General features: G+C 45.5%; 1 protein-coding gene across 7 annotated transcripts in view; it reads left to right on the top strand.

The window, feature by feature from the left end:
- The window catches only part of fryl (furry homolog, like), a 71,769-nt gene that overhangs the window by 18,887 nt on the left and 39,425 nt on the right, over nt 1-13,457 (top strand). For 4 of the 7 annotated variants that reach the window (XM_024004274.2, XM_024004272.2, XM_070447631.1 and 1 more), the window contains exons 3-25: nt 311-364; nt 1,588-1,727; nt 1,820-1,916; nt 2,218-2,297; nt 2,769-2,849; nt 3,011-3,179; nt 3,824-3,916; nt 4,216-4,314; nt 4,513-4,614; nt 6,173-6,217; nt 9,350-9,453; nt 9,698-9,806; nt 9,938-10,024; nt 10,171-10,342; nt 10,573-10,705; nt 10,788-10,895; nt 11,059-11,281; nt 11,466-11,645; nt 11,763-11,849; nt 11,941-12,209; nt 12,595-12,802; nt 12,980-13,104; nt 13,302-13,359. In XM_024004274.2, coding sequence (XP_023860042.1) covers nt 311-364; nt 1,588-1,727; nt 1,820-1,916; nt 2,218-2,297; nt 2,769-2,849; nt 3,011-3,179; nt 3,824-3,916; nt 4,216-4,314; nt 4,513-4,614; nt 6,173-6,217; nt 9,350-9,453; nt 9,698-9,806; nt 9,938-10,024; nt 10,171-10,342; nt 10,573-10,705; nt 10,788-10,895; nt 11,059-11,281; nt 11,466-11,645; nt 11,763-11,849; nt 11,941-12,209; nt 12,595-12,802; nt 12,980-13,104; nt 13,302-13,359 — 2,823 coding nt within the window. The remainder of the gene's footprint in view (nt 1-310; nt 365-1,587; nt 1,728-1,819; nt 1,917-2,217; nt 2,298-2,768; nt 2,850-3,010; nt 3,180-3,823; nt 3,917-4,215; nt 4,315-4,512; nt 4,615-6,172; nt 6,218-9,349; nt 9,454-9,697; nt 9,807-9,937; nt 10,025-10,170; nt 10,343-10,572; nt 10,706-10,787; nt 10,896-11,058; nt 11,282-11,465; nt 11,646-11,762; nt 11,850-11,940; nt 12,210-12,594; nt 12,803-12,979; nt 13,105-13,301; nt 13,360-13,457) is intronic. The other 3 variants (XM_024004275.2, XM_024004276.2, XM_070447632.1) reach the window with 2 other exon arrangements.

Genomic DNA, 13,457 nt, shown 5'->3' with positions numbered 1-13,457 from the left:
AAACATGTCATTAAACGCCACCCCTCATCCCCTTCCCTCTGGACCACTTCTCCCTCCATTCAGCTCTCCATTCATCTCTATTCATCTCCCCGAGTGCTCCCCTCTTCTGCTGCCGCCACCTCTGCCTCTCTCACCCCTTCGTTTCCTCTCCCTGGTTGGTGTTTGTCCAGTGGTCAGCTATCTCCTCTCCTGTTTCACCTGGCCCCACATCCACTGGTCTGCTGATATGAATGATGTAGGGGTCCTATTATATGTTTCTATTGAGTACTTACTTGACTGACAAAACTGTTTCTGTCTTTCTTTCCCTCAGGAGAAACTCTTGTCCCGATCCCTCCAGAGAGGGGAAGACGCACAATTTGATCAGGTGAGTTCTAGTGTGTGTGTGCGCACATGCATTGTTATTATGTACTCTCTCACTCACCTCCAGCCATAATTGTACCTCCCATCCATACAGTAGTTGTACTCCCCAGCTTCACCCAATCAATCCCCACTCAATGACCCATCCATCCGTCCCTCATCTCTGACTGGTGCCTGCAGAACTCTGAACAATGGAGCTGCTGCAGAGTGCTTTGTTCAGCACAAAACCAATGAGGTTATGGTGCGCTATAGATCCAGCTGCCTCCATTCTGAGTGCGGTAGAACGAGCATACAGGGAGAGGGAGCAGAATCGCTGTGTCATCCTTAGCAGTGAATCAGTGTTGGGTGCTGGAGTCTGTCCGCCTGGCGCCGGGAGGGCACAGAGAGCAGTTGCATAACTCTCCCTCCCAGCATCCATCTTATCCAGCACCTCAGCACACCGCACTGTCTTCACACACACACACACACACACACACACACACACACACACACACAACACCACACACACACACACACACACACACACCATTCATTGTGTAGAAGACTACTTACTGTACCCACTGCAGATTGACTGACAGTAAAAACTATACGCTTGACATGCATAGATTTACCTTTGTTTTTCTGGTGCATGTAGTTGAAGAAGAAACATATTTATTGCTAGCATTATACGCAATATACCCCACCATTTTTAGTCTGCAAAGGGGATGTTAATAGATAATACATTCACGTATGAGGCTGCAATTCTGATGATCAAATGCTGATGAGGTGTTTCTAACGGAGCCTGTTTGTTTTGTCGGCCCACGTTCTGACTGTATAGCACTGCAGAGCCCTGTGCTATGGCGGCTTTAGCGCTAGCCGCTCAATAGGATAGGACCTCGCAGTGCTCGACATGTCATCAACACTGCACTTACAATCCCAATCAATACATCCTGTTCTCTATTGTATGTCACCCAGTGATTCGGTCCCCTCCCTCACCCCGCTCCACTTCTTTCTAGATATTCTTCCAATCCCTGCATCCTCTTTTTTCCTCATCTCTCCTTAAAGTGGAGCCTTTACATCAATATAGAACCTCAGTATGTGTGTAATATTGGTGATTTAAGATGATTGTTCTGGTGAGGATTTTGTATTGTTCATGTTTTTGACCTTTATGTACATTCTCATGATGCTGGACGGATGTTTTCTGTAAGCTGTAATAACTAGCTATTGTAATGTGTATGTGTTCTTTCACAGTTAATAAGCTCTATGAGCTCCGTAGCGGAACACTGTTTGCCCTCCCTGCTGCGTACACTCTTTGACTGTACCGGGCGGCAGAGTGGCACTGAGGATGAGTCTTATGAGTACAGACCTCGCTCCAGCACCAAGTCCAAAGGGTACGATACTCCTCCTAATCTGCTCATCCCTATCTCCTGTCCTCCCCTCACCTCCCACAATCTGTCATAACGTTCTCTCTCTCTCTCTCTAGGGATGAACAGCATCGGGATAAAGACTACCTATTGGAGCGGAGGGACTTAGCCATAGATTTCATATTCTGTTTAGTTACAGTAGAAGTTTTAAAACAGGTGAGTCCTGTGTCTGGTCTGTTAGATGAGTCRTCTTCCTCAGTGTGGTAGACAGCATGCACTGTCACTGCAATGCCAGCATACCAAGGCATAGCGAGCTGTCATCCTGAACCTACAGCATCTAGACCGACCCCAGACTATCCAGATCCAAACCACTCTCTCTTAGAACAAACCTTCACTGATCTCAGGGCTTGGTTGTCCTTGGCTCCAACAGGGAGGATAATGAACGGTAGTAAAGGGAGAGACAGCATGACGGAAGTATTGATGTACCTAATATGATGTTTTCATGTTTACGTCACAGATTCCTCTTCACCCCGTGCCAGATACTTTAGTACATGAAGTTCTGAACCTGGCATTCAAGCACTTTAAACACAAAGAGGGGTGAGTGTAAACAAACACAAGACACACACACACCATTTAATACACATACTATACTTTAGTCTAGCACACAATATTCCAGAGGGCTTTTGGCTCTGCAGTTGATTCACTCATTACTTTATGGGTGTTTGAATAGACTGTTTTTTATGACCAATGTATGGTCTGTCCACATATTAATGTCACTTAAAGAAAACACAATCGCCACTTGTTAGACAACTTGAGTAAACCTTCACTCAGCTGCTTCAACCCATAATGCAGCGACATGCTTGTGGTTTTAGAGAGATGGATGTTTGATCGGCCATAKCTTTTATCACACTGTTTGGGATGATATTTGCTTTAATGGGTTTGTTTGTTTAGCTGCTCCTAAGCAGGTCTGATGTTTCATGGTCAGTGTCTTCATACCCCCTGTGTTAACAAATCATGAGAGCTGTTTCTCTGAGTGTGAGTGGATCATGGATGTGTTCTGATTGGCAGGTGCTCTGGCCCCAACACTGTCAATGTGCACATCATCGCAGACCTGTATGCTGAGGTCATCGGCGTGCTCACACAGTCAAAGTAAGCGTTTTCTCAGATTGTTCCAAGTTCAAGTCATCTTAACACAGTCCATATAACTCAACATGTCACTCCTTTTTACTCCTATTACTCCTAAACTATATATTAAAAAGGAGCCTGCTCCTTATGGAAGACTTAGTCAAAATGTGTGTGTGTCTCTCCAGGTTCCAGGCGGTGCGTAAGAAGTTCATCACGGAGCTGAAGGAGCTGAGGCAGAAGGAGCAGAGCCCCTACGTGGTCCAGAGCATCATCAGCCTCATCATGGGCATGAAGTTCTTCAGGGTCAAGATGTACCCCGTGGAGGACTTCGAGGCCTCCTTCCAGTTCATGCAGGTTCGTTATCCTGGGTAGAGCACACCTTGGCAAACCGTACCAAAACAAGACAATATGCATTTCTTATTGGACAAGTTCAGATAMTCCTTCCCTGTTTCAAAACCTCCTTTTTAGTGAATTTAACGCTGACGTGTCCAAGCAACAGGCGTCTATCTAGTCTATTTGATGCCCAGACTGTACAGTACTGTATATCTGATTGTCTGAGTGGCTGCGTATAGGGATTTAATGGCTCTCTGCTGAACTACACCCAGGATGGATGTTTTACTGCAGCCGTTTTGTTTGAGCTCAGCAGCTCTCTGTAGCAGAGCCTCATAAAGCCAGATGAGTAACGATCAGATAGCAGATCACTGTGCCAAGAGCACTGAACGGAGCAAGGCCTTTTCGTTAAGCTCAATACGGCAGTAAAAAGCTCACTCAAAATGCTCCCCTCTTAACAAGCCCTGATTTCCCAGCATGCTGATGGAACATGTTGGGTAATCTGTCGTAGTTTATTTGTGCCACCACATTCCCTTTATGTCTGTTGGTTTCTGCCCATATGTGACAATCTGTTGCACGGTCTATTGTTTTTCCATTTGTCTATTTGGTTTGTTTACTTATTTGTCACTGTTGTCATCCATGTTGGTATGCATCTGTGTGTTCCTCAGGAGTGTGCCCAGTATTTCCTGGAGGTGAAGGATAAGGACATAAAGCATGCATTGGCTGGCCTGTTTGTTGAGATCCTCATCCCTGTTGCTGCTGTGAGTACCACCCAGACGACAACACAAAACATGGGAAAACCCCACATTGGTTATAGCTAGACAAGTTAATAGTAGGATAGAGCCTTTCTGTATAAGAGATTCCTCTGTGTTAGCTACCATAAAAAGCACKTTCGATTGGCTAATGTCATTGGATGCGTCTGAAATGGCACCTAATTCCCTATATATGGGCCCTGGTGAAAAGTAGTGCACTATTTAGGGAATAGGGTACCATTTCGGTCGCACGTATTGAATGAGCTCAGTGGTGACAGCTTCCTCCCTCGCTCCTTCCCTCCCTGCAGGCGGTGAAGAATGAAGTCAATGTGCCGTGCCTGAAGAACTTTGTGGAGATGCTCTACCAGACAACCTTTGACCTTAGCTCCAGAAAGAAGCACTCTTTGGTAACGTCTCTTTTCTCACACTATTATCTGGACCTTCCCTCCCACTTCTCTCTGCTATGTCTCGTTTCCCTCTTTTTATGACATCAACTTGTTAACTCTTAATCTCCTCACACCATCTCCCTCTTTCCCACTTCTCTCTCTTTCTCCTCTCGTTTCCTTCCCCTCTCTTCTGTGGTTGACGTGTGTTCTCTCTTTCAGGCTCTGTATCCTCTGGTGACGTGCCTGCTGTGTGTCAGTCAGAAGCTGTTCTTCCTCAATAACTGGCACATCTTCCTCACAAACTGCCTCTCTCACCTGAAGGTACACAGCACAATCACCTAAACCAGTTGCCTAGTATACTGGCCTATGAAGGAAAATGCAGACTTCCATGCCAATTTCCCATTTAATAGGACACTTAGTTTTATATTTTTAATATTTTAATATTTTATATTCCCTAATGTTTAAAAGTGGGCCATGTAATTGAGTATAATTTTCTAAAGACTCTATTATGAAATTAGATCATCTACTATCCCTTAGGCAGTAGTAAGTGCAATGAGCCTCCTTTTAAAGATATTCATGTAAGATGTTTATTGCATACCAAGTTCTATCATTTATCACTGTTACTATGACTGAAACCTTACTGCTCTAGCATAATGTTCTTTACCAGGTACGTTGTTAATTGTCATAGTGAGACGTTAGATATCCCCTGCACACCACAACTCCATGYGGTGTTTTTGGTTTAAAGGGTGTGCCTTAACGATCATATCTTCCTCCTCCCCTGTCCGACAACCCCCCGCAAACCAATCACAAACCGATCAAGCCAATCAATCATGCTCCTCTCCTGTACCATCCTCAAGCTAATTCTGCCGAGATGCACTGTGTTGCGACTGTCTCCTCGCTCCTCAATTCAAACTCTGAATTGATTCCCTTGTGGAGATTGATTCCATGGTGGAGATGTGCTATAATTCCCTTTGCTCTGTGGTGGTGATTCTATGATGACTCTTTTGTTGAACTGACTCTATGATCACAGTCATGTGGTGATCCATTTGCTTTTGATTCCCTGTGAGAGATTTGATTCCATAGTTTTTAATTAATCCCCTAAGCCTATTTGGTGCTAATGTAAGCTCCCGTGTTTTTGTGGTGGAACCATGATTCTGGTGGAGATTTGTTTGAGTGTGTGATTTAGCTCTTATTGTCCACTGGGCCATTTTAACCTGTCCTTGTTTTGATGATCAGTTCAAATGCTGTTTCAAATCCATTCTGTTTTGTGCCTTAAGGAGATCAAAACTCAATTGGTTAAAATTATACCTTTGGTACAGTGTATCAGACTAGTGATGGGATGGGTGGACCTGCTCAGATTTATGAGCCTAGMAGATTGTGTGTGTTATAGTCGTAACATACATATTTTTTTCCTACCTGGTCTCCTTTCACTGTCCCTGTCCTCGCACTATCTACTTACTTTTTACTCGCTTCACCTTGGCCTGCTTTGTGTGTTTTCTCCCTTCCATGTCAATTTCACTTGCCTTCTATTGCACATCTTTCATTTCTTCACTTTCAAAAAGTATGAAATATTAGAAAATAAAGGTACATTTCATTTGGCCTATATTAGTCTTCATAGAACATAGATGAATTTTTTAATGTGTCAATGTTACTTTTGCATTTCATACTTTGCATCTTACAATGTTTGACATCTAATATGAGACTGATTCAAGTGGATCGAAGTCAGTTAGGAGTGAGTTAGTTTTTTTTGTCGTACTTGTCYTTTTTGTGTTTCTATTATATTTTGTCGCTCTGTTCTCTTTTTAACCTGCATGTCTACCTCCCCACATCCTCACACTCAGTGTCTCCTGTCGTTTTCTCACGTTTTCACTCGCTCCAGATGCCGTCTAACAACAGCATCCGAAAGCAGATTGAGACACTGCAGGTGAGTTTGTCTGGTGTCTGTATGGTGGCATGACACCATCCAAGAGGTCATCTGACCTCGTCCTGGAGGACAGAGGGGATGCAGCTACTAAGCCAGGGGCAATGAGGCTCTGGAGTCTGATAGTCCTCTTAAAGTGGAACTTATTGAGTAAAGATTACAGAGAAAGTAGTGGTTGGACACTTGGCTATTAGCCACACATTTCTTTGAGATGCAATTTTGGCTTGTGCTTTGCTGCCTTGTCTTTACTAGTGGTTTATGGCTTTGCTGTTTTGTGTGTGTGTGTTGTAGTAGTGGTTAGAGCATCGAGCTGGTGCATCAAGCGCACACACACATTCTCAGATACCTACCGTACTCCTTGAGGGGTTTGAAGCCAGTTACCTGGAATGGGTTGCTGGTAGATCTGAGAACTCGTTCCAAATGGATTTTGTAGTTTATTTTTGGAGACCCATAGAGTACTGCAGCATTTTGTGTGCTGTAATAGTCCTGAGTTACACCCAATTCTCTTATCATTGGTGTTGACATGCTGCTGTGTGTGGCACCCTCGCAGCTCCATGGCCCACTGATGGGTGGAAAGGTTATTGCAGTACCCTTGAAAGAATCCTTTGTATGGCTGTCAGCTGTGTTGATATTGGAGCGAATGTTGTGTGCATGGATTTGATGGGCAGCACTGTGTAATTGCACCTTTAGTCACAGATTTTTGGGAATGCTCAGCTGTACAAACATTCCCCGGAGGTTGGAACATCTCGAACTACAGCTAGCATAACATACATCACAAACTACAGCTTGTGTAACATACATCACAAACTACACCTACAGTTGAAGTGGAAGTTTACATACACCTTATTAACCAAATACATTTAAACTCAGTTTTTCACAATTCCTGATATTTAATCCTAGTAAAAAAWTCCTGTCTTTGGTCAGTTAGGATCACCATTTTGAGAGAATMACTTATTTCAGCTTTTATTTCTTTCATCACATTCCCAGTGGGTCAGAAGTMTACATACACTCAATTAGTATTTGGTAGCATTGCCTTTAAATMMTTTAACTTGGGTCAAATGTTTCGGGTAGCCTTCCACAAGCTTCCCACAGTAAGTTGGGTGAATTTTGGCCCATTCCTCCTGACAGAGCTGGTGTAACTGAGTCAGGTTTGTAGGCCTCCTTGCTCGCACACGCTTTTTCAGTTTCTGCTCACAATTTTCTATAGGATTGAGGTTCAGGGCTTGTGTGATGGCGCACTCCAATACCTGTCACTTTGTTTGCCTTAAGCCATTTTTGCCACACAACTTTGGAAGTATGCTTGGGGTCCATTGCTTTCCATTTGGGAAAGACCCTTTGTGTGACTCAAGCTTTAACTTCCTGACTGATGTCTTGAGATGTTGCTTCAATATATCCACATATTTTTCCTACCTCATGATGCATCTATTTTGTGAAGTGCACCAGTCCTCCTGCAGCAAAGCACCCCCACAACTGCTGCCACCCCATGCTTCACGGTTGGGATGGTGTTTCTTGGCTTGCAAGCCTCCCCTTTTTCCTCAAACATAACAATGTTCATTATGGCCAAACAATTCATATTTTTCTTTCGTCAGACCAGAGGACATTTTCTCCAAAAAGTATGATCTTTGTCCCCATGTGCAGTTGCAAACCGTAGTCTGGCTTTTTTTATGGCGGTTTTGGAGCAGTGGCTTCTTCCTTGCTGAACGGCATTTCAGGTTATGTCGATATAGAGACTCGTTTTACTGTGGATATAGATGCTTTTGTATTGTTTCCTCCAGCATCTTCACAAGGTCCTTTGCTGCTGTTCTGGGATTGATTTGCACTTTTCGCACCAAGTACGTTCATCTCTAGGGACGGAACGCATCTCCTTCCTGAGCGGTATGATGGCTGCGTGGTCCCATGGTGTTTATGCTTGCGTACTATTGTTTGTACAGATGAACGTGGTACCTTCAGGCGTTTAGAAATTGCTCCCAAGGATGAACCAGACTTGTGGAGTTCTACAATTATTCTTCAAGGGTCTTGGCTGATTCTTTTGATTTCCCCATGATGTCAGCAAAGAGCCACTGAGTTTGAAGGTAGGCCTTGAAATACATCCACAGGTACACCTCCAATTGACTCAGGCTAATTGACATAATTTATCAGAAGCTTCAAATCCATGACATAATTTTCTGGAATTTTCCAAGCTGTTAAAGGCACAGTCAACTTAGTGTATGTAAACTTCTGGAAAGAACCCACTGGAATTGTGATACAGTGAAATAATCTGTCTAACACATTGTTGGAAGAATGACTTGTGTCATGCACAAAGTAGATGTCCTAACGACTTGCCAAAACTATAGTTTGTTAACAAAACATTTGTGGAGTGGTTGAAAAACGAGTTTTAATGACTCCAACGTAAGTGTATGATAACTTCCATCTTCAACTGTAGCATGACATGCATCACAAACTCAGCTAGCATAACATGCGTCAAACTACAGCTAGCATAACATGCGTCATAAACTACAGCTAGCATAACATGCGTCATATAACTACAGCTAGCATAACCTGCGTCATAAACTACAGCTAGCATAACATGCGTCATAAACTACAGCTAGCATAAACATGCGTCATAAACTACAGCTAGCATAACATGCGTCATAAACTACAGCTAGCATAACATGCGTCATAAACTACACGCTAGCACAACATGCGTCATAAACTACAGCTAGCACAACATGCGTCACACACTCACAGCCCTAGCACAACATGCGTCACAAACTACAGCTAGCACAACATGGGTCACAAACTACAGCTAGCACAACATGCGTCACAAACTACAGCTAGCACAACATGCTGTACATTTATACATAGGCAGAGTCACTCTGGAACAAATTAATTTTTTGACAAGCTTAAGTCATTTCAGCAATCTCATACATCAGTAGTTTATTTTAGATCTGAAGCAGACTCATCAAATCACAGCTGTGAGTCATTTATCATCACTGGGGCATCTCAAACATCTCTATAAATGAAACGGGCCGTATAAATTGCTTAATTCCGTACAGAAGGTCTAAGTGAATGGTTTGTGTGTCAGACACCAGACTTGAATCTGTCACAGTGAGAAGACAGGTGGGTGAAGAAAGTGTTCTGTCTCTGGCCCTTTAGAACAAAGATCCCAAAATGTCCCGTGTGGCACTGGAGTCACTCTACAGACTGCTGTGGGTCTACATCATCAGGATCAAGTGTGAGAGCAACACCGTCACACAGAGGTCAGTACCAGCCCGGACAGAACAGGCTGTGGGCCCACTCCACACCATCTCAGCATGAACTGACACTGTAATGAAAGTCATCCAGACAGCACCTAAATCACCATATAGAACAAAGCAAGTGCCCACATCACTCCTTTAGCAGAACCAGAACTAGAATCCCATCTACTCTCAGAACTGGTCTAGTCTACAGTCTCCTCGGTGAACATCCCAGTTTAACCCTTGAATCTTCTCCTGTTTCCTGCAGCCGGCTGCTTAGCATCGTTTCAGCGCTTTTCCCCAAAGGCTCCCGTAGCGTGGTGCCCCGCGACACGCCCCTCAATATCTTCGTCAAGATCATCCAGTTTATAGCTCAGGTATGTCTAATGAGGCCATGCTGGAGTAGTGATTCCCGTATAATTCCCCGTATAATTCCTCTAAACAGCAGGTAGTGGCTTGTGTCTTATCTATGATTAGTCATTATTATTTGTTGTGGCTGATTTCACAGGAAAGGCTGGATTTTGCTATGAAGGAGATCATTTATGACCTCCTGTGTGTGGGCAAATCTCACAAGACATTCACCATCAATCCAGAAGTAAGAGATAGCCGAGAGACATTAATGATCAAATCATACTCTCACTGTGATTGCATTCTTCATTCTCTGACCGTCCCTTCCTGCCTCTATCCCTCTCTCTCACTCTCCTCTCTCCCTCTCACATGCTCTCTTGCTGTCTCTCTTAGAGGATGAATATTGGCCTGAGGGCCTTCCTGGTGATAGCTGACAGTCTGCAGCAGAAAGACGGGGAGCCGCCCATGCCCACCACAGGGGCCATCATGCCCTCAGGAAACACCCTGCGGATCAAGAAGATCTTCCTCGCCACCACCCTCACTGACGAGGAGGCCAAGGTCATCGGTAGGTCACCACCTCTGAGCTCCTTTCCCCTCACAACGGGCCATATCACTCCGATATGACTAGCTTTGTTGCTAACTCCAGCAATTTTACATTGATGTTGAAACTGAAATGTTGATTGTGCGCTCTCCCTGTCAAATTCATTTCTCAAATAAATACGCTTATGGCAGTGGGTCATTTTAGGGTCAAATGTGTAGTGTGAGAGTAATATATATATATGTGTGTGTGTGTAGGCATGTCACTGTACTACCCAGCAGTGAGGAAGGCCCTGGACAACATGCTGCGTCACCTGGACAAGGAGGTGGGGCGCTCCATGAGCATGACCAACGTTCAGATGTCCAATAAGGAACCTGAGGATATGATCACGTAAGTGCCTCTCTGACTTAAAACATATGTGACCCATAACATGAGTGTTCTTTACACGTTTGTTAACTGTGTTGTCTTGCAGGGGGGAAAGGAAGCCGAAGATTGATCTGTTCCGTACGTGTGTGGCGGCCATCCCCAGACTGATCCCAGATGGCATGAGCAGACAGGACCTGATTGAGCTGCTGGCCAAGTAAGGACCCCACTCCTTCACATGCACCACCTCTGTCTGGGATTAATTGATGAACAAAGCAATGGGGCTTTTATTTTCAGCATCACTAGGAAGGACTTCAAAAGCTGTGTATTTAAAAAGCTCTGTTTGTGATTGAATGACCCCTGTGTCCTCTCCTCCTCAGGCTGACCATCCACATGGATGAGGAACTGCGCGGCCTGGCCTTCACCACCCTGCAGGCCCTGATGCTGGACTTCCCAGAGTGGAGGGAGGACGTGCTCTCTGGCTTTGTCTACTTCATTGTGCGTGAGGTCACTGACATTCACCCCACGCTGCTGGACAACGCCATCAAGATGCTGCTGCAGCTCATCAGCCAGTGGAGGCAGGCAGTCCAGACCAGCAACAAGGTGGGTGGAGAGTGGATAGCTATGGCATCTCTTTTTGTCCTGCTATATTTTGGTCTGCTCTGTGTGTTTTTAACTCTGTACAAGGAAAGGGTCTGGAACTCCTTGCTCTGTACTGTAGTAGTAGGTTTATTGTGTATTTTGACTTGGGTTTGTGTAAGAAAGTAACGCTGTGTGTGTGCTCCAGCAGGGCCCTGGCAGCGGGCCGTCTCTGCCCCTGGAACGCTCTCCTCTGTGGGGGGTGCTGCACGTGTTGGAGGGCCTGGCACTGGTGGTGCTGTGCAGCTGCCGCCCTGCCACCCGGAGGCTGGCTGTTAATGTCCTCAAAGAGGTCCGAGCCCTGCACACCGCTCTGGGCATCGCCAAGGTAACTACCAACTCACTGATAGACGGGGATCTAAAAGTGACAAAAATAATGAGATGCAGTGTTTCTCAAGTAAGGTGCAAGAGACTCACATTCATGGTTTCTGTCTGTCGCTCTCAGGGAGATGAGGAGTTGGCCATAGATGTGATGGACAGACTAAGTGCCTCTGTGCTGGAGAGCTTCATCCATCTCACAGGAGCTGATCAGGTAAGAATGGCAAAGCTGTTGTTTAATACAACACACACACACACACACACACACACACACACACACCCTGACCCTCCCCTCTCCCCTGCAGACCAACCTGCTATACTGCCCTAGTGGTATCGACCTGCAGACGCTGGCAGAATGGAGCTCGTCTCCCATCAGCCACCAATTTGACGTGGTCAGCCCGTCGCACATCTGGGTGTTTGCCCACGTGACGCAGGGCCAGGACCCCTGGGTCATCAGCCTGTCCAGCTACCTGCGCCAGGAGCACCTGCCCAAGCACTGCCCCACCGCACTCAACTACGCCGGGATGTTCGCCTACACACGCCTGCAGCTGCTCTCTCCACAAGTGGATATCAAGTATGTCTCTAGGCCTTTCTCTGTTAATGTGGTTTTGTTTGTGTGTGTGTGTGTGTGTGTGTGTGTGTGTGTGCGCGTTACATTTGAGGTTGTTAAAAGCCACTTAGAATGGATGTGGTTGCAGTCTGCTCATTAGAGTGCTGGATGATGTCACCGTTTGGGCTATGGTGATCGTACGGTGAACACCATCACTGGAGACTCGGCGTGTGATTGTGGGTAACATCATCCTAATAGATCTAGCTCTCAGCTGTTTATGGATATGAGCCCCGTCAAGACGACAGTTGCTGCCGGTCTTTTATAATGTGTGTATGTGGCACACAAGGATATTATTTCAATAACTTTCTAATACCACCTGCCTGTTATTGTCTGACCTGTGCCCCTGCAGCAGCCCTATAAATGCTAAGAAGCTGAACAGCCTGAGCAGCAGTGGTGACTCGTACGTGGGCCTGTGGAGGAACTACCTGATCCTCTGTTGTAGCTCCGCCACCTCCTCCCCTAACTCCTCCTCTTCCTCCACCTCTGGTTCCATCCGCTGCTCCCCGCCTGAGACGCTGGCGTCCACGCCAGACAGCGGCTACAGCTACGACTCAAAGGTCAGAGGGCGTGACCCTGCAGTGACCAACTATCCCCCCAAGAATGTATACGTTTTGCAAGGTTTTACATGGGTGCTGTCAATGATAATCCTATGCCATGTTTATTTCCTTTAGTTATAGATTTAAAAATGATTTTATGAGTTGTCATATCGATTTGTGACCTTTGTGTGTATCCAGATTATTGGCACTCCGTCCCCCTCGTCCCTGTTCAAACACGTTGTCCCGATGATGCGCTCTGAGAGCATGGACATCACAGAGTCTCTTGTCCTGGGGCTTGGCAGGACCAACCCCGTGGCCTTCAGGTGAGGGAGCCACCCTGTGTGTATGTGGCTGGTAGTCATGTTTTTTGTTGTTTTGAGTTGCCTGGTTGAATTTGCAAATGTTGATATTGCCTAGTTTAGGGTTATTTGGTTAGTAGGTACAGTATGTAATGGGTAAGTAAGTGTGTGTGGGCATGTATGAGTGTTTGTCCAGTAGTTTACCTTCTATTGTCTTTCAGAGAGTTGATAGAGGAACTGAACCCCATCATTAAGGAGGCTCTGGAGAGGAGACCTGAGGTGGGTGCAGCTCACTGACCCCTCACATCTGTCATGTATCTAACATCAAAACACTGTACTACCTACAACACTCGCCCTGCTCAGTAGTAACTCTTCTC

The sequence above is a fragment of the Salvelinus sp. IW2-2015 genome, linkage group LG16, assembly GCF_002910315.2.
Source record: "Salvelinus sp. IW2-2015 linkage group LG16, ASM291031v2, whole genome shotgun sequence".
NCBI classification, from domain to species: Eukaryota; Metazoa; Chordata; class Actinopteri; order Salmoniformes; family Salmonidae; genus Salvelinus; species Salvelinus sp. IW2-2015.
The sequence above is the reverse complement of the archived record's forward strand: the minus strand, read 5'-3'. Positions and strand labels throughout refer to the sequence as shown.